This window comes from Mastacembelus armatus, unplaced genomic scaffold (genome assembly GCF_900324485.2).
Source record: "Mastacembelus armatus unplaced genomic scaffold, fMasArm1.2, whole genome shotgun sequence".
Lineage (NCBI taxonomy): Eukaryota > Metazoa > Chordata > Actinopteri > Synbranchiformes > Mastacembelidae > Mastacembelus > Mastacembelus armatus.
The window spans coordinates 298,375-317,132 of record NW_022872853.1 but is presented as its reverse complement, the minus strand read 5'-3'; the positions used below and the strand labels follow the sequence as shown (position 1 = coordinate 317,132).

At 46.4% G+C, this 18,758-nt stretch overlaps 2 protein-coding genes across 6 annotated transcripts; one reads left to right on the top strand and one right to left on the bottom strand.

Annotated features, from left to right (window-relative positions):
- Positions 1 to 5,123: 5,123 nt before the first annotated feature.
- zbtb25 (zinc finger and BTB domain containing 25) lies at positions 5,124 to 8,738 on the bottom strand. Its single transcript, XM_026308250.1, has 3 exons — positions 8,679 to 8,738; positions 7,255 to 7,600; positions 5,124 to 7,126 (listed from the first exon to the last, which is right to left on the bottom strand). The coding sequence occupies exons 2-3, from the start codon at positions 7,425 to 7,427 to the stop codon at positions 5,935 to 5,937; spliced, it is 1,365 nt and encodes a 454-aa protein (XP_026164035.1). The 5' UTR covers positions 7,428 to 7,600; positions 8,679 to 8,738; the 3' UTR covers positions 5,124 to 5,934.
- Positions 8,739 to 9,831: 1,093 nt separating this feature from the next.
- On the top strand, positions 9,832 to 17,195 carry zbtb1 (zinc finger and BTB domain containing 1). 5 transcript variants are annotated; one of them, XM_026308154.2, is made up of 3 exons: positions 9,832 to 10,076; positions 11,092 to 11,187; positions 12,569 to 17,195. In XM_026308154.2, exon 3 carries the CDS (start codon positions 12,573 to 12,575, stop codon positions 14,613 to 14,615), a length of 2,043 nt encoding a protein of 680 aa, XP_026163939.1. In that variant the 5' UTR covers positions 9,832 to 10,076; positions 11,092 to 11,187; positions 12,569 to 12,572; the 3' UTR covers positions 14,616 to 17,195. The 5 variants fall into 5 exon arrangements, with proteins under 5 accessions (XP_026163939.1, XP_026163943.1, XP_026163941.1 ...); XM_026308156.2 differs by lacking the exon at positions 9,832 to 10,076 and adding an exon at positions 10,503 to 10,661; XM_026308157.2 differs by lacking the exon at positions 9,832 to 10,076 and adding an exon at positions 10,503 to 10,686 and having other exon boundaries at positions 11,090 to 11,187.
- The last annotated feature ends 1,563 nt before the right edge of the window (positions 17,196 to 18,758 follow it).

Genomic DNA, 18,758 nt, shown 5'->3' with positions numbered 1-18,758 from the left:
TACAGGACAGACACAGCAGCAGATCCACCAGCTGAAATATGTGGGTTTCAACCACAGGAAGACGCTTCTGTGGAGCTGAAACTCCTCAAACATATCAGAGCTGATCACTGATCAATAACCTGCAGCTTTGAGCTGAGTCACATGCAGCCATGATGTCATCAGCCGTGCAGGGTGACATCAGGGTTTAGCTGAAGAGAAAAACACAGCTCACCTGGACGTGGATTCCGCCGCTGATCAGGTCTGCTGGTGTGTGAGAGGAGACTGAGCCGATCTCTGCCTCGCTGCCGTACCGCCCCAGTTTCCATGGCAACTGCGCTGATTGGCGTTTGGCTCCACATAAGGCACTTCTTCAGCATGAAGGTGGGAGGGAGGGGGAGGAAGAGATGTCCCCCCAGGGAGAAAAGCAGGACCAGGACTTGGTTTTGTTTTCCATAATGTGTTTGTGTAAAGCTGCAGAGTCTGAGTGACACACGATGCACAGAAAAGGTTTCAGGGATCAGACGGCAGATACAGAACACAGGTCAAGAGTGAACACAAAGAATCAGGACTGTGGGCCTGGACTCTGTGGATTCTGGACTGGAGCATCCCTCAGTGCTGCTGTGAAATGCGGTTTAGACACTCTCCTAGTGTGTTTCATCTGTGTGGAGTCCTGTGGTCATTGTGAGGACAGAGACCTGCTCCAAAAACAGTCCAGATCTTTCAGTGCCCTCTGAGCCAGGCTAACAGTTTCCCTCTGTTTCCAGTCTTTGTGCTAAGCTACGCTAACAACCGAGTCTCAGGATCTGCTGTGTGTCAAACCTTCAGTGTTGCAGTTTAACATGAATCTGCTGTGAATTCTGTGGCCTTAATATTTGACCTCACTCTCAGCTGCTCTGCCTCTTATTGATCAGTGAGCAGTTATTGATCTGCAGCTGTATATGTATCACTGTCTATTTTTGAAGAAGAAGAAGCTCAGCAGCTTTTGTTTCTATAGCAATTGAGGATGAAAATACATCGTCCCTAAGCAACAGGCAATCGACCAATCAGGTCCTCCCACAGGTGAGAGTGGAGAGAAGCATCCTGGCTCCTGTCAGCTTCAGTTTGTCGTCAGTTTTGTTTTCTGTGCTGTTGCCAGGCAGCTGGGGAAAGGCATGCTGGGAAATGTAGTGGACTCCAAACACACAAACACAATCATGTCTCACTACAGTTGTGAGGACACTCAAGGACATAATTCATTCCCTTAACCGTGAATATGAAACCAAGTCTTAACCCTCAAAAAAACATTTGAAGTTGTGAGGAACGGCCAAGATGTCCTCACAAAAATGTGTCCACACAACAGTTCCCAGGGTCTTTTCACAGTTCATATCCTGCTACACGTTATAGCGGTATATAAAGTACTTCAAATTAGAAGTATATAAGGTAGTTAACGTCAGCTACCCAGCGGTATATAAAGTACTTCCAATTAGAAGTATATAAGGTAGTTAACGTCAGCTACCCAGCGGTATATAAAGTACTTCAAATTAGAAGTATATAAGGTAGTTAACGTCAGCTACCCAGCGGTATATAAAGTACTTCCAATTAGAAGTATATAAGGTAGTTAACGTCAGCTACCCAGCGGTATATAAAGTACTTCCAATTAGAAGTATATAAGGTAGTTAACGTCAGCTACCCAGCGGTATATAAAGTACTTCCAATTAGAAGTATATAAGGTAGTTAACGTCAGCTACCCAGCGGTATATAAAGTACTTCAAATTAGAAGTATATAAGGTAGTTAACGTCAGCTACCCAGCGGTATATAAAGTACTTCAAATTAGAAGTATATAAGGTAGTTAACGTCAGCTACCCAGCGGTATATAAAGTACTTCAAATTAGAAGTATATAAGGTAGTTAACGTCAGCTACCCAGCGGTATATAAAGTACTTCAAATTAGAAGTATATAAGGTAGTTAACGTCAGCTACCCAGCGGTATATAAAGTACTTCAAATTAGAAGTATATAAGGTAGTTAACGTCAGCTACCCAGCGGTATATAAAGTACTTCAAATTAGAAGTATATAAGGTAGTTAACGTCAGCTACCCATCGGTATATAAAGTACTTCAAATTAGAAGTATATAAGGTAGTTAACGTCAGCTACCCAGCGGTATATAAAGTACTTCAAATTAGAAATATATAAGGTAGTTAACGTCAGCTACCCAGCGGTATATAAAGTACTTCCAATTAGAAGTATATAAGGTAGTTAACGTCAGCTACCCAGCGGTATATAAAGTACTTCCAATTAGAAGTATATAAGGTAGTTAACGTCAGCTACCCAGCGGTATATAAAGTACTTCAAATTAGAAGTATATAAGGTAGTTAACGTCAGCTACCCAGCGGTATATAAAGTACTTCAAATTAGAAGTATATAAGGTAGTTAACGTCAGCTACCCAGCGGTATATAAAGTACTTCAAATTAGAAGTATATAAGGTAGTTAACGTCAGATACCCAGCGGTATATAAAGTACTTCAAATTAGAAGTATATAAGGTAGTTAACGTCAGCTACCCAGCGGTATATAAAGTACTTCAAATTAGAAGTATATAAGGTAGTTAACGTCAGCTACCCATCGGTATATAAAGTACTTCCAATTAGAAGTATATAAGGTAGTTAACGTCAGCTACCCAGCGGTATATAAAGTACTTCCAATTAGAAATATATAAGGTAGTTAACGTCAGCTACCCAGCGGTATATAAAGTACTTCCAATTAGAAGTATATAAGGTAGTTAACGTCAGCTACCCAGCGGTATATAAAGTACTTCCAATTAGAAGTATATAAGGTAGTTAACGTCAGCTACCCAGCGGTATATAAAGTACTTCCAATTAGAAGTATATAAGGTAGTTAACGTCAGCTACCCAGCGGTATATAAAGTACTTCCAATTAGAAGTATATAAGGTAGTTAACGTCAGCTACCCAGCGGTATATAAAGTACTTCAAATTAGAAGTATATAAGGTAGTCAACGTCAGCTACCCAGCGGTATATAAAGTACTTCCAATTAGAAGTATATAAGGTAGTCAACGTCAGCTACCCAGCGGTATATAAAGTACTTCCAATTAGAAGTATATAAGGTAGTCAACGTCAGCTACCCAGCGGTATATAAAGTACTTCCAATTAGAAGTATATAAGGTAGTCAACGTCAGCTACCCAGCGGTATATAAAGTACTTCCAATTAGAAGTATATAAGGTAGTCAACGTCAGCTACCCAGCGGTATATAAAGTACTTCCAATTAGAAGTATATAAGGTAGTCAACGTCAGCTACCCAGCGGTATATAAAGTACTTCAAATTAGAAGTATATAAGGTAGTCAACGTCAGCTACCCAGCGGTATATAAAGTACTTCAAATTAGAAGTATATAAGGTAGTCAACGTCAGCTACCCAGCGGTATATAAAGTACTTCAAATTAGAAGTATATAAGGTAGTCAACGTCAGCTACCCAGCGGTATATAAAGTACTTCCAATTAGAAGTATATAAGGTAGTCAACGTCAGCTACCCAGCGGTATATAAAGTACTTCAAATTAGAAGTATATAAGGTAGTCAACGTCAGCTACCCAGCGGTATATAAAGTACTTCCAATTAGAAGTATATAAGGTAGTCAACGTCAGCTACCCAGCGGTATATAAAGTACTTCCAATTAGAAGTATATAAGGTAGTTAACGTCAGCTACCCAGCGGTATATAAAGTACTTCAAATTAGAAGTATATAAGGTAGTTAACGTCAGCTACCCAGCGGTATATAAAGTACTTCAAATTAGAAGTATATAAGGTAGTTAACGTCAGCTACCCAGCGGTATATAAAGTACTTCAAATTAGAAGTATATAAGGTAGTTAACGTCAGCTACCCAGCGGTATATAAAGTACTTCAAATTAGAAGTATATAAGGTAGTTAACGTCAGCTACCCAGCGGTATATAAAGTACTTCAAATTAGAAGTATATAAGGTAGTTAACGTCAGCTACCCAGCGGTATATAAAGTACTTCTAATTAGAAGTATATAAGGTAGTTAACGTCAGCTACCCAGCGGTATATAAAGTACTTCAAATTAGAAGTATATAAGGTAGTTAACGTCAGCTACCCAGCGGTATATAAAGTACTTCCAATTAGAAGTATATAAGGTAGTTAACGTCAGCTACCCAGGAGTATATAAAGTACTTCAAATTAGAAGTATATAAGGTAGTTAACATCAGCTCCAACATTAAAGTGATCAACACAATAATCATCAATAATGAGAATCCAATAATATCAGATCCATTCATGTGAAATGGGCCATTCTGCACAATGAGTACTTTTACTTTGGATACTTCAAGTACATTTGGATGATGGTACTTTTGGACTGTTACTGCAGTAAAGCAGCTGATTCCTCCCATCCGTCAATGAAACAGCTGATTGATCAGCAGAAACTGGCAGCAGTTTGATTTTTCTTCTAATCAGGTTTTAGTTTTGACACGTGATGATTTCAACAATCATTCTATGAAATCCAGTTCATTGCAGCATAAATAAATGAAAATAATTAAAACTTAAAATTCTCAGATCCAAAAACCAGATGAGCTAAACTCTGTTGCAGCGCTGTGATCTGATTGGTGGAAAAAGATGTTTATTTACAAAACTTTTCTGTTCCATTGATGAAAAAACTGATGTTTATGTACAAAACGTGTCGACACAAAACACAAAGATTTTTACACTGAAACAGAAAAACCACGACCGGACAACCAGAAACTCACCAATCAATAATCAATAACATCTCGGCTGGAAAGTTATCGTCAATGAACACTGATCACGTGACCACAGAGTATTTAAAGGACCATACCGCAGTTTTCCTGGTTCACATCTCCTTCAAAATAAAGTGACGTCTCAGCCTGAGAATGATTTTGAATTTTAGACAAATATTTTGTTTAAAAACATTAAACTGAATCTTTGTGTCTAAAATATATTTTTATTTCTTTTTATTTCTCATCATTTATTGACCTCAGCTTTGTGTCGGTGTTCAAACTGGGTTAAACTCATTTTCTTCAAATGTCTTTAAAAACCATCTTCACTTTAGTTCCCTCCTTTTAAGATGTGATGACTTTTTTTCAGCTCACGGCTCTTTTCTGTTTTTGATGATATTTGAGTTGAATTCTGTATAAATGATTAGATTTATGATCAATAAAATTAAATGAAAGGAACTTTTAAGTTAATGTCAGAGTGACTGACACGTCGATTCTGATATTAAGATAAAAAAACAGCGGTGTGATCCTTTAAAGAAAGGAAATGGACTTTCACATTAAAAGCACAGGCTGATGTTTCTGCAGTTCACTCCTCCTTAATCGAAGGAAACAGACGCTGCAGCAAGAAAGACACTAGCAGATTTATTTATCGATGAGGGCACTGATTGATTGTTGATTGATCGATCAGTCAGATTGTCTTTAAGGGGAGCTGAGGCTCTGAACAGCTGCAGGTCTCCCACTGTCCCGTTTAAAGGAGTTTGAATCGTCACGTTTCTGTGTCCCCACAGTCGCGGCTCAATGTGGAGGTTCCAGACTCTGCTGGTTCTTCTCCACACAAACTAAAACTGATCCGTTCCTGAAGTCTGAGCTAATCTAATAATCTATTGATCTGCTGATCAATGAAAATGATGTCAGGGATTCAGTTTCCTGTGACAGGAGCAGAAATAACCTGTAAATGAGCCAGAACCAGCTTTTAAACCAGTCTGATCAACTAATCAATGAAACCGGCGATAAACTCGTCAAACCATCCGTCAGATTCTTGTCGCTGATGATGCAATATGATCACATGACACACACACCTGCACAGGTACAGAACCAGCAGACAGCAGCAGAGGAACAGCAGAACCACGACACAAACCTCAGAGATGTTTTCACCACCTGGCAGCAAAACCACCTGTTCACTCAGTCATGCCACCTGGTGGTCAAACACCTGAGGACATCACTCCACAGGTACGCCGTCCACGCTCTCCTGGGAGATCTCAGAGTCCAGGGAGTAGCAGGAGCTGCCGTTGTCCTGAGTGTCCCTGTTGGCCTCCTCAGAGACCGCAGCGGTGCCGGCTGAGGCCCCTCCCCCTCCGCCAGACTCTGCGGCGCCCTCGCAAAAGTGGGCGGAGGCCTGGAAGAGCTGGCTGCAGAGGCGGTTGTAGCGGTGATAGCGGGACGGTTTGCCAGTGTGGGTGTACATGTGCTCCTGCAGCTGGCTCTTGTGGGCGAAGCGCAGGCTGCAGACGGCGCAGGCGATCTTACGTTTGCGTGACTGCAGGACAGCGGGGGTGGGGCTGGCTCCTCCCCCTCCACCACCCCGGCTCCTCCTCAGCTCGGCGGCCAGCTGGTTGGCGAGCGCCTGGCTCTGCCTCAGCGCCTCCTCCAGACATCCTGCGTCCAGCTGCTCCTGGGCCCCTGGCGGTCCCTCCTCTACACCAGCATCCAGCTCACCACCCTGCGACAGCCCCTCCATCAGGCGAGTGGGGTCCAGGGCGTGGCTGAATAGGTGCTCCCGGAGGCCCTCAGGGGAGGAGCAGCGCTCTCCACAACGGGGGCACAGCAGAACCAGGGGCCGATCTTTAAACAGGAGACTCTGACTGGGGCTGCTGCCCTGAGCTGGGGACGGAGACCCTGGCCCCACACCTTCGTCCCCCTCGCCATCCTCCCCCTCCTCCTCCTCCACCCGCTCCTGTTTGATGCGAGTCGAGATGTCCGAGTCATCGCCGGACGCCACGGAGCAGACATTGCGCAGTGCCGAGGCCTGGCGGTCTGACGGGACGCCCTCTAGTCCAACTGCGAGAGACAGCTGGGTGTGGGACCGCACCCCACGGAAGGAAGAGCGTCCATCCTCAGGAGCCCCACGGGACACCGCGGTGGTCTTGGGAACTCCAGGCACCTCCTTGTTGGCCAGCTGGGAAGATATCTGGATGCCGTACAGGTTGGACATGCGGACCACGTCAGTGGCGGTGTCCACAGCAGCTTCCCCCGGTTTCCGACACAGCTGGTAGGCGTGGAGGAACTTGATGCCGTCCTGTAGCCGACTCTGGTCCACCGGCTGTTTAGGGCACATGCCGGTGTACATGATGTGCAGCAGGTAGCTGAAGACGTCCGGCTGGATGTCGGTCGGCTGGATCTTTATACACTCGCTGTGGACAGACAGACACAGGAAGAAACCTGAGACTTTGTGATTTAACTGGCGTTTACTCGGACACAGCAGAACACACAACTAAAACCAGGGTCAGGTGTTCAAAATATTTTGTCCACCCCCTCTGACCTGGACTGGTGGATGAAGATCATCTTGAAGTAGTTGGAGAAGGCGGCCAGCACGGCGCGGTGAGCTTTGAAGTAGACGTTTCCGATGGCGACGGTGCAGTCACACAGGAAGCCGAACTCTCTCTGAACGTTGAGCTGCTGCAGCAGGAAGAGGCTGTGGGACGACACGTCCATGACCCCGTCTGCAGGAGGCGTCAGCAGGACACGAACGCGTCAGCAGACACTCATCAGCTGCTCATTACCAACTGCCACCAAGTCTAAGTGGTTAAACTGCAGCAGACGAGGACGCGTCTGTCAGACAATGTGGTGCGGCGCCCGGCTGCTCCACCAGGTGGTGCCCCCTGCACCTGTGAAGAACAAAAAGAAGAAAACGAAGTCGTGTTCATGAACGTGGAGCTGGAAGTTATCAGGCAGCACTTTAACTGTCTGAGGCTGAAGGGGGACCAGAGGAGCTGCTTGGTTTAAGGGATCAAGCCACTGATTGTCAGAGTGTCCCATCCAGAGACTGGCAGCACCAATAAATGTGTGTGAACCTGGTTCAGCTTATGGGTCTGTGCCGTAGACCTCCATTGTTGTCCAAAAACTATTAAAAACACAGCAGGGAGCCACACCGCTGACCTGGCTCACATGGTTCTTCCTCACCAACATTGGGAGGCCCGTCTGTTTCCAAAAACCAGCTCCAGACTCTGCTTCTTTAACGAGGCCTGGAGCTGAGGGTCAGGGTTAATTCTCACTTCGTACATTTTCGTGTCCTCATGACATAAATTCACAGGCGACTGATGGCGACAGCCTGAGCAGACACGTGTCCCACATTAATTAGTTTATTATTCAAACAGCACAGGACTGTAGGGGGGCACAGAAACAGGATTCGGTCCAGATGGAGACACAGTGGACTGTTTTTTCCTGTAATTATCAATTAAATAAAAAGGGAATGTGCTGTGTTCACTGTCACAGAAACATTCACGTTATTTGTGATGTTTAGTTTTAAAAATCTATTTTTGCCAATTCCTTTTCTGTCAGTGAGCTGATGAGCACAACACCTGGGCAGGTGAGGAGGATGTCACAGTGTGACCTCTGACCTCACTGAAGGTCACCTGCACCTGACACACACACACACACAAACGCACACGAGATGGGAGGGACGCGGGGTTCCGGTGTGTTCAGGTAACAACTGTGATCCAGACACCGGAAACCGGACACCCGCACGACCGATCATTACCATACCGCGGCGCGTGCACGCCATGTCGCGCCCGCCAGGCTGCAGCCTCCTTCATCCTCTGTCTCATTCACATTCAGCAGCACGCACGTCCTCATTCTCCTACACGCACACCAGCGCGTGCGCACGCCCCACCACCCCGCACACCCACTGTGGATATGTGTGGCGTGTACGCGCGCCGTGCCCGCGGCCGTTTATCAGCTTCTTACCGCAGAAATGTGCAGATTGTCTCAGGATCCGGAGCCGATTTGTTGCTGCAGAGAAGATCTCGCAAAAAGCGGCGTCACGTCTCGCGAGAGGAAGGGTCAAAGGGGCTGGTCACGTGAACCGGCTGTGTGACCCATCAACATATAATTGATAATTAATGATGCTAATAATAAAGGATTAATTGACACGTTTTCAGTTGTAAATGTATTAAACATTTGATTATAATAAAGAAAATCTCACGATAAAATAACAACAATAATATTTAATAATATTTATTTTTCGGTATATTTGTTATATTCGCGCTAATAATGAAATAAATGTAATGTTAATTTATCGTGTTTCACTGGGTCATTCCAGGATTGTGGCAGGTTGTCACCTTATTATTATTTTGTCAATAATTCATATTGACTTTCTATGACCTTAGTTTGGTTTGAATGAATTTATCTTTACATATTGATCTGTAGGCTCCAGCATATCCTCGTGAAGAATAAGCGGGTGTAGATAATTGATGGATATTGATCACTGAATAAATAATAAAGAAATAATAAAAACTAAAGAAATGAACAGTGGGGGCTATACTAGTCTGACAGGAGATTTATATTGTTTCAAGTCAAATAGACAGATATTAACTCAAAGGTTTGATTAATTGCGAGAAATGTTGAGTTAAATGACACCGAGTGAGATGTCGCTGCTTCCTCAAATCTCTGATCTGAGTCTCGATTTGGTTTCTCAAAATCAGTGCAGAGTAAGACCTCTTCCTGCTTGATCCACTCTCATGGATCCGGTTTGCACGAGCCCCGACTCGGCCCCGTTAAGTTAGACAAAATAACATGTAACCTTTCCGGTCGTGGTTTTCAAAATAATAGTATTTTGTAACGCGCAATCAAGTTATTTATACATTTCTTTTAGCGAAATGTACGAGCTTAATTAATTGAGCGGTGGGTTAAGTTCCACTCTGTTCCCCTTTGCTAAGGTTGGCAATGAAAACCACAACAATGGATCCACCTTTGGTTTGAAAGTAGGCTGGAAATGCAGAGCACATGCCCGAACACCTCAGATTTTATTTGTGAGAACATTCGTTAAAATGTGAAGAGACACCCTATGATTGTACCCCGCATATTTCTTTTGAGACAGCCCGAAAAACAAACACTATAAAGTCATGACGCTTAAACTTTATTTTGAAGGCCAGCTCTCGACCAGATGGCCTTGATTTCTTCATCTGCTGTTTCCTGAAGCTTGACGGGGCGGCAGTCTGTGCGGAAGTCCTTTCATCCTGCAGGAGCAGAAGAAGAACGGGCTTCTCCTCCGCCGAGCACAAAGACCCGCACGGGAACTCCCGCAGCCCCGGGACATCCACACATCCACTGCAGCAGCTCCTCCGCGGGCCTCCGGTACCCACGGTAGGTCTACGGGTGTTCGTCCGGCCTTGAAGCTGCCTGGGTGGGACAGCTGAAGAAGTCCCCGCGGCCTGGTGCTGTCTGTGCTAGCTGAGTGCGTGTGGTGCGGGGGTGGCGGGGCTGTTTGCGGGAGAGATATCGCTGAACAGCAAGTAACATCATTGACAGGAGCTGTATCCGACATGGACTTTCGAAATAAGAGCTTTAGTCATGCCATTGACAGTTGAACGCGTCTGGAAAAGCTTCCGATGATGCGCTACCACTTGATTTATTGGCACATTATTCTTCCCATTGTTATTTTGTTTATTTGCGTCTCTTCACACGATCCGAACGAGCCTTTGTTCGTCTGGTTCATAACGTCTTGGGTTTATTTTGGAGGAGTAGCCGTGGTAACATCCGGTGTGCGGATGCTAGCAGCCGTTAGCCTGACGAGCTAACCGAGCGGTAATCTCCATTTTAGCTCGTCCGTGTGACCGACCTCTCCCTGCTCTCTGCCGCCAAGCCGCCTCCGCTTTCCCCGGACACACTCACCGCCTCTCCCTCTCTGCTCGGGTCTCTGACTTCGGATTTCTGGGTGACCGAGAATGCGTGAGTGTGCCCCGCATGTCTGCGGATGGTGAGCTAGGTCACAGTAAACGGTCACCGGGCTCTTATTTTACAGGTTTTTTAAACGGAGTCTGGTGAAGTGTCAGCACGTCAGTCTAAATGTGGAGGATTGAGCCCAAAGTTCTGCCTGAAGTTTGAGGCTGTGTCTTTTACTCTGTTAGCTCTTCCTTAATTAGTCCTTCGACAGAAAAAACTCCGATTATTGATTCCTGCCAGTTTGGGTCTGATGTTGATGGTTTCAGACCAGTAACCAGTAACTGGGCCTGACATGCTGATGTCTGAGAATAACCAGGTTTTATTATTTCATCTTAATCATATAAATCAAATGTTGTTTTATTCTCTACACGTTCAGTGATGGTTTTGCCTGTTATTGTTTTTCCTCCATGAAAATTCTGCTGATTTTAATTCCCAGTGTGTGATCGTGGTCTGACCCTGGATCAGTTCCTGTGAGGACGGCAGTGTCCGGAGGTGTGACAGGAAGCGACCTGATTCCAGTGTAAACACTCAGGTGTGTTTTGTGCACACATGCACCGTCAGAATCTCTGGTCCCTAATCTGACATTTGTTTATCGTAAACAGCTTCATGTTGACATCTGAGCGTCGCCTGCTCCTCGGTAACTGGGTCTAACTGGTCAGAATGACTGGATCCAGAATCGCAGCTGAACTGATTGATCGGGTTTTTGACAGCAGCTTTGACGTCATTAAAAGCAGCAGATGGTCACATCAGAGAAGCTGTGGAGCAACTAACAGTTTGAGCTGAGTTTAACTTAGAGGCAGGTGATTTATATTTGATCTGTATCATCTGTATGTAGAAGTCTGAGAACGTGGTGCAGCGTGAAGAGGAAACAGAAGTGACGCACCAGGACCTGACATTTGTAGAGAAACTGAGAAGTTTCAGGTGTTTATCCAGACGCGAGACCAACATGTGAAGTTAATGCAGATTAAACATAAAGGGGGTCGGGTCTGTCTCAGGTCTGGGTCCTCCTCAGTCCAAACACCTGTGGTCTGTTTGGGATCAGAGTCCTGGTCCAACAAACATGTATAGAAAAGGTCCAACAGATTGTGGAAAGCCTGAGTTCCACAGCAACATTAATAAAAAATCATTTTAGTGGAGATCGTCAGTCATGTTCAGAGCCTGGTCTGTTTGGTGCCGATTCCAGTGGACCAGATCAGGGCGTCCCCGCTGCTGACAGAAATGTGTGTTTTATCAGTTCACACGATCTAATCTCAGCAGCCCAGTGGTTTCTACTGTCAGCAGGATGTTGCTCAGAAAACACCATCAGTCTGTGGCTCCTCGTGCATGTTAACAGTGTGACTGATGTAATATTTGTGATGAGATTAAAAAGAACCTGATCTGGTTTTGTGTTGCTGTCATGTGTAACGTAATTATTCTGATGTAAAATCTGTCAGATCATTTCCATGAGCTGTGAAATTTCAGTACAAATTCATTTAGAAAGTGGAGCAAATTAACAAATCGAGACCAGCTGGTAAAAGCCACATGACTCTCTGGCCTCCTTGAAAAGATGAAACCAAGAAAAAAAATCCAAATGTGAAATAATGGTCAAATGACCAGTATCCCACTAGATTTACGGTTCTGTCCAAGCAGGAACCAAAAGCCCTAGTTCATAAAGTGGACTGGTGTTCAGAAAACCTGGCAACTTCTGTTCTCAGGGAGATTTTTTTTCTTTATTTCTGATGACAAGTTTGACGAAACAGGATCTAGATGATTGAAATCAGATCTCAGTTGTTCAGGTCTGATTTTGAGTCATGAGGGGACTGGGGGCTGGGACTGGGGCTCCTCTGTGGTCGACAGGAGTCAGCCACAGAGAAGCCTCAGAGCAGAAGGCATGCAACAGCGTGATGACTTTGTTCTCCCTCTGTTGTCTGCAGGGCGATGGCGAGGCCGAGCCACAGCGATCACGTCCTCCAGCAGCTCAACAACCAGCGGGAGTGGGGCTTCCTGTGCGACTGCCTGATCGCCATCGGTGACATCTACTTCAGGGCGCACAAGGCCGTCCTGGCAGCCTGTAGCTCCTACTTCAGGATGATGTTCATCCGGGACCAGCAGGGGGCAGGCCGTCTGGACCTCAGCAACATGCAGATCAGCGCCGAGTGTTTCGACCTCATCCTGCAACTCATGTATCTTGGACGCATCGTCGTGGGGAGCTATGAGTTCGAGGAGCTCAAGGCCTCCATGGCATACCTGCAGATGTACTATATCCCCGACTCACTGGAGGATCTCAGGGACATCAGAAACTCCAACCTCACCCCGTCCTCTTCAGCCTCTTCCTCCTCGTCCAGCTCCTCCACCAGCTCCGCCGGGGGAAAGATGATGTTTGGAGTCCGCATGTATGAGCAGCAGAAGCCTGCTGCACCGGAAGTGGAGCGCCTGGCAAAAGCTGTCAACAGCAGCACCGGACGTCCAGCAGTTCCGGCAACAGTCACCAGGCCGGTGGTGGCAGAGGAGGTGGTGAACACACCTCTGATCGTGGCACCGCCAGTTGTGGATGGAGCTGTCGAGCAGCCATGTGACTTGAGAAAGAGGTCCAGTGGCAGGAGTTCCACTCTTAAAGACCGCCCCCGGTTCGGCCGCACCTACACGTGTGACGACTGCGGCTTTGTCTTCAGCTGTGAGAAGCTTTTAATTGAACACATCTTGACCTGCACCAACCGGAAGGCCTTCCACCCGCCTAGAGGGACTATTGATGGGGACAATGATTCCAGCAAAGCCGAAAGCTCCGCCTCTGAGAGCGTAGAGGAACACAGGATCCTCTGTAAAGGTGAGGACGACTGGCCCGATCCCAAGGGTGACTCTGACCTCACCATCAGGTCTGTTGCAGCCGGGACAGACAGCGAACCCGGGTCGACCAGAAGCCTCTCAATCAAGACAGAACCAGAAGAAAGTGTGTTTCCTGAGATCGAGATGGTCCGGATCGGTGATCACCCCACCAGAGACTGTGGCACACGGTTCAGTGACACCAAACATAAGGACTTGCTGAGAGAGAAAACCGGATCGGATCGCGAACCAGAGCCCAGTGGGTCAGGTGTGGAGAACAGCAGCGAGCCTTTTGAAGTGGATGATTCAGGGATTCCAGCCAAGCTCCCTAAGGTCAAAGATGAGAAACCGGACCCCGACTGTGTCCCCTGTGAACTGTGTGGTGCTATGTTAACTGAGGAGGACAAGTCGGCCCACTACCTGTCCAACCACATGGGCCATATATGTGCTTGTGGGCGCTGTGGCCAGGTGCTGATCAAGGGTCGGCAGCTCCAGGAGCATGCAGAGCGCTGCGGAGAATCCCACGGTGGTGAGTCAGACTCCCACGGGGAGGATGAGGCTTCTCTGCTGGAGGATCCACAAGGGATGGATGAGGGCTTGCTGGAGGCGGCCGACCTGGCCTGCCCTCACTGCGGTCTGCTGCTCCAGAATGAAAGCCTGGCTCTAGAGCATGCCCTGTCCTGCCATGAACAGGAGCTGTTCCGCCCGGTGCTGCTAGAGGAGGGGGGCGAACCAGATCACCGCCGCAAACACTTCTGCAGCATCTGCGGAAAAGGCTTCTACCAGCGCTGCCACCTGCGGGAGCACTACACCGTCCACACCAAGGAAAAGCAGTTCACGTGCCAGACCTGCGGGAAGCAGTTCCTGCGGGAGCGCCAGCTCAGGCTGCACACCGACATGCACAAAGGCATGGCCCGCTACGTGTGCCCAGTCTGCGACCAGGGAACCTTCCTCAAACACGACCATGTCCGACACATGATCTCGCACCTCTCGGCCGGAGAAACCATCTGCCAGGTGTGTTTCCAGATCTTCCCCGGCGGTGAGCAGCTGGAGAAACACATGGACGTCCACCTGTACATCTGCGGCGTCTGTGGAGAGAAGTTCCGCCTCCGAAAAGACATGAGGAGCCACTATAACTCCAAGCACACCAAGAGACTGTAGACGCCAAACTGTCCTCTGCTAGTTTGTTTCAGAAGAAGCCATAAATGTGAGAACAAATGTATGCACTTGAAAAAAGACCAAAAAGACGAGTTTTTAATCTGCACTTTTAAAGTTTATGCATAACCTAAACAGGCGTTCACACTGTGAGCAGCGCGGCTGGTGATTGGTCGCCTGTTTATCGGCTTTGATAAATGACAATAAATGAACTTATAATCAGGACGTTTCCTTCGTTCGTCAGATGAAAGAATCACATCAGGCGAGAAACAATCAGGTTCAGAAACACAGCTGGCTGCTGCCTCAGGCACCATAGCTGGCCAGGTAAATAATAAATGAGATGTACATTATTATTTAGAATATTTATGTAGACACAGGTTTTTATAAGCAAGTTGGCAGATAGTTGGTACTTCAGGAAACAGGAACAGATGCTCTTCAGTTTGAGCCCAGAGAGAGAAAAGAAAGTTAGGAGCAGTTATCAAAGTGATGTGAATCGACAAATCGCTTCAGCACCTGAACGTATCTGTCTCTCATTCGTCCTGTTGCTCGCAGTGTGAACTCGTGGTGCGACGGGCCGTCGACTCTGAAACAAACCACAGCTGACGTGTCCTCAGGGAACCAGCAGCCAGTTTGTTCCAGTTTGGTGAGCGGAGGCGGCATGAAGTCGTCCCCTCGCTGTCCCCCGTCTTACCTGCTGGTTAAAGTCGAAGTTGTTCCGTGAGGAGGCGCCCAGTTGGGTCGGTGCTTCAGAGGCTGCGGTGCCTCCAGCTTCAGGTCAACTTTTGTAGCTTTGATGTCAGCTCAGTTCCCAGAATACTAAAGTGTCTAAAGACGAAACACGTTGACTTTTCATGTAGTAGTGAGTCAGTGGAAAGGACTGAATCCTGCTTTCTGATTGGTTGTTTGGGGGGTTGATAAGCACACCGACACTTAACTTTTCCTTCGGTTACTTTTGGGCTTTACGTGCGTGACGCACGGCGCTCTGTGATCGGTGCCTTCACTGTAGCGGTGGCGCAGTGTGCCGTCTCGGGCTTTTTCTTCACTGCCGTGGTCACAGTGATGCATGATGGGGGATGGACAGGCACAGTATTGACCCCCTTTCAAAGAGAATCTGAGCAGATGATGGAAAAACAACAAAACACTAGAAGTGTTCTGCTCGTTGGAACCAGCTCGGCACCAACCTGCCGGACTCTGTTCTTTTATACGTTTTACACTTTGATTTACTCTAATGCCTTATGAGTCATGTTGTGTTGTTTGCTGCAGTTTTGCTCCTGTTTTTAAAGCTGTTACTCTACATGACCACACCACGTATGAACAGAACCAGTTCATCTCCAACCGTTTATAACCAACCATTAAACCACCATAAACCAGTTAGAAATATCCCAAAGTCAATGTCCAAACCATTTCAGAATCAACCTGAACCAGTTCCAAAGTGACCAACAGCTAATCTGAATGTTACAACCATACCAAATACGTCAGGTCCAGTCTCATCTAGTTTGGAACCAGTCTAAACTACTTCAAACCAACAGTAGCCAATTCAGGGTCAGCCTGACCAGTTGGGAGCTGATTCACCAGTCTGGAACAAGATTAAACCAGTTTCAAAGAGCCCAGATCAAGTTCAAAACAAACAGATTCAGAATAAACAATAACCCAAATAAACCAGCACAAGTTCAGAACCACCCAAAACCAATTCAGACGTGGCCTAAACCAGTTCAGAACAAACCACATCACTTCCAGTCAAAACCAGTTTTGTGAACATTAACTAGTCAAACCAGTTGCTGTTTTTGTCTTTTTAGTGCTTTCCTGAACTGGACTCAGTTAATTTGGTTTCATGCAGAGATAAAGGTTCATGGACCACGAACTACAAATGTGTGTTTACATGTGGATTTGATGTGTTTAAGGCGTCCTGGAAAAAAATGAAACCAGTTCACTGTCAAACTAAATCTGTGTAGTGTGACCCAGGCTGGCTGCTTCAACCAACTCAGACCTGTTCAGATCCAACTGGAAACAGTTCAAAACCGGTCCACACAGTTGACCAGTTGACTGAAGTTACTACCCACCCAGACTAGTTCTGTCAGGGTATGACTCTGTGTTATCCTCTGACGCCAGTTTAAAACCACCAGTTCAGTCCAGTACAGTCCAGTACACACTAGTACCAGTTTAGAAACAGATAAATTCAGACCCAACCTGTTCAGTGCCAGGGAAGTTCTTTTACTACCTACCCAAACTGCTTTAATGGGAACCAGTTCAGAGTCGCAGCCAGAGGAACTGGGTAGTTTGAGCCGCTGTGCTTGTTAATCTGAACCACCCGTTTGTGCGGGACTCGGTGTCGGTTTGTTACAACAGCAGGACGAGACCTGAAACCCCCCAGATCCTGGAGTTGTGGATTGAGACGTGGCGGTGCAGAAACGACAGACTGAGGCAGCTGAGTTCCTTCAGCCTTGTGTCTGTTCTGACGCAGCGTCTCCGTCATGTGCTCAGCTGCTTCTCTCGCTCATGTTCAGTTTGTGGGTTTTTCTGGTGTCTGGAAAAAACAGGCCTTTGTTTTGCTCTTAATAAACCAAGTGGTTTTTGTTTGTGAAGAAAGTCCCCCAGCCTCGTTCTTTGCACTTTCTGCTTTTTGCTCTGTTCGGTTCTGTGTTTGGGTTCCCTTTCTTCAATGTTCTTGGAAATCTGCAGAGTCCCAGAATCTGGTGCAGATGGAGACCAGTGCACACCTGAGCTGTGTGATCCTGCAGCAGGTCCAGATATTTCACTTTAACTAAACAGTAAAAATGAATTGATGGGTAAAGTTATTTGATTCTCATGAGCAGCATGTTTGACCATCTGTTGTTTGAATGTTGGTTCTTGACAGTCAGGTCCTCCTGACACGATGTCAGTGTGATGTTAATGCCAAGATACTGAAATATTTTGGACGTTGTCCTTCAGAGTTGACCTAAAATCACCCAAAGGACAAATCTGCCTGCAGACAGTCTGCACATCAAACATCAAACAAACCAGAGGAAACAGGAACCTAAAAATTAGGCATCAATCATGAAAATATAGCAGGAGTCTCCTACTTTGTCTCCCTGGTTATATTGTAGTTTTATTTTGAAACTTATGAGTCGGGCTAAAATGTGTTTGCAGTTTTTACAAATAAATTAGTTTTTCTGCAGATTTTCCATCAGTCGGTGATTTCTGCTCTGTGGTATTTTATTAAATCCTGTGACTGTTTCACCGGATGAACTTTCAGGCTGCACTTTCCTGTCTGTCCACTTGGAGGCGCTGTGCTCCAGTGCTGAGCTGCCCCCTGTGATCCTGAGGCCCGTCCCACCCCCATCATCCCCACTATGATTGGACGCTGCTGCTGTCACTCCCACATTGATTGACAGGTCTGTCCACAGCAGGGTGGCCAACTCCAGTGTCCTGTGTGTTTTCTGCAGGTTACCTGGTTCAGGTGTGCTCAGCCAATCAGAAGCTGGAAGAGGGAAACACGCAGGACATTGGCCCTTGGTCACCACCCCTGGTCCTTGTGTTTCAGAAATGTATTAGTGCCTCAAATGTTGGATCACCTGCTTTGTTTGCTCTGAAGGTTCGTCTGGTAAAAACCTGTTGGTCGCAGGTGAAAGATGAATTAACCTCTAACTGAGCTAAACATGGAAACACTGAAGTCCAGGAATTAAAACTGGCTCCAGTATTAACGTTACTCTAAATAATTAGAACTTTTATGTTTAGTGCTTTGTTTTATCGAATCAGACTCCAAAGAAGCAGAAGCTTAAAAAGAGTCGGCAATCAGCTGAGGGTTCTGGTCCAGACATGAAGACCAGCAGGACGAGGTGATGGATGATCCAACTGTGGTGACGGGATTAAACCTCATTATTAAACTGATGGACCGACCTGTAGACCAGGACACGCTCAGACCAGTTACATCAGATCAGACGTAGACCTGGGAGGGGACACGGAAACAGGGACAGTTGTGCAGTCAGAAATCTGAGTGACCCCCCTTTACCTCACACTTCTCATATTTGCTGCTGGGTCAGGGAGGGTTGGAGGCTTGAGGATTTCGGATTAAAACCCGGATTAACAGTTGATGGGTTAATCCCTTCATCCCTGCTGGAAATGAAACAAGTAGAGCTGAAACAATAATCATTCATCAATAAATTGACGGAA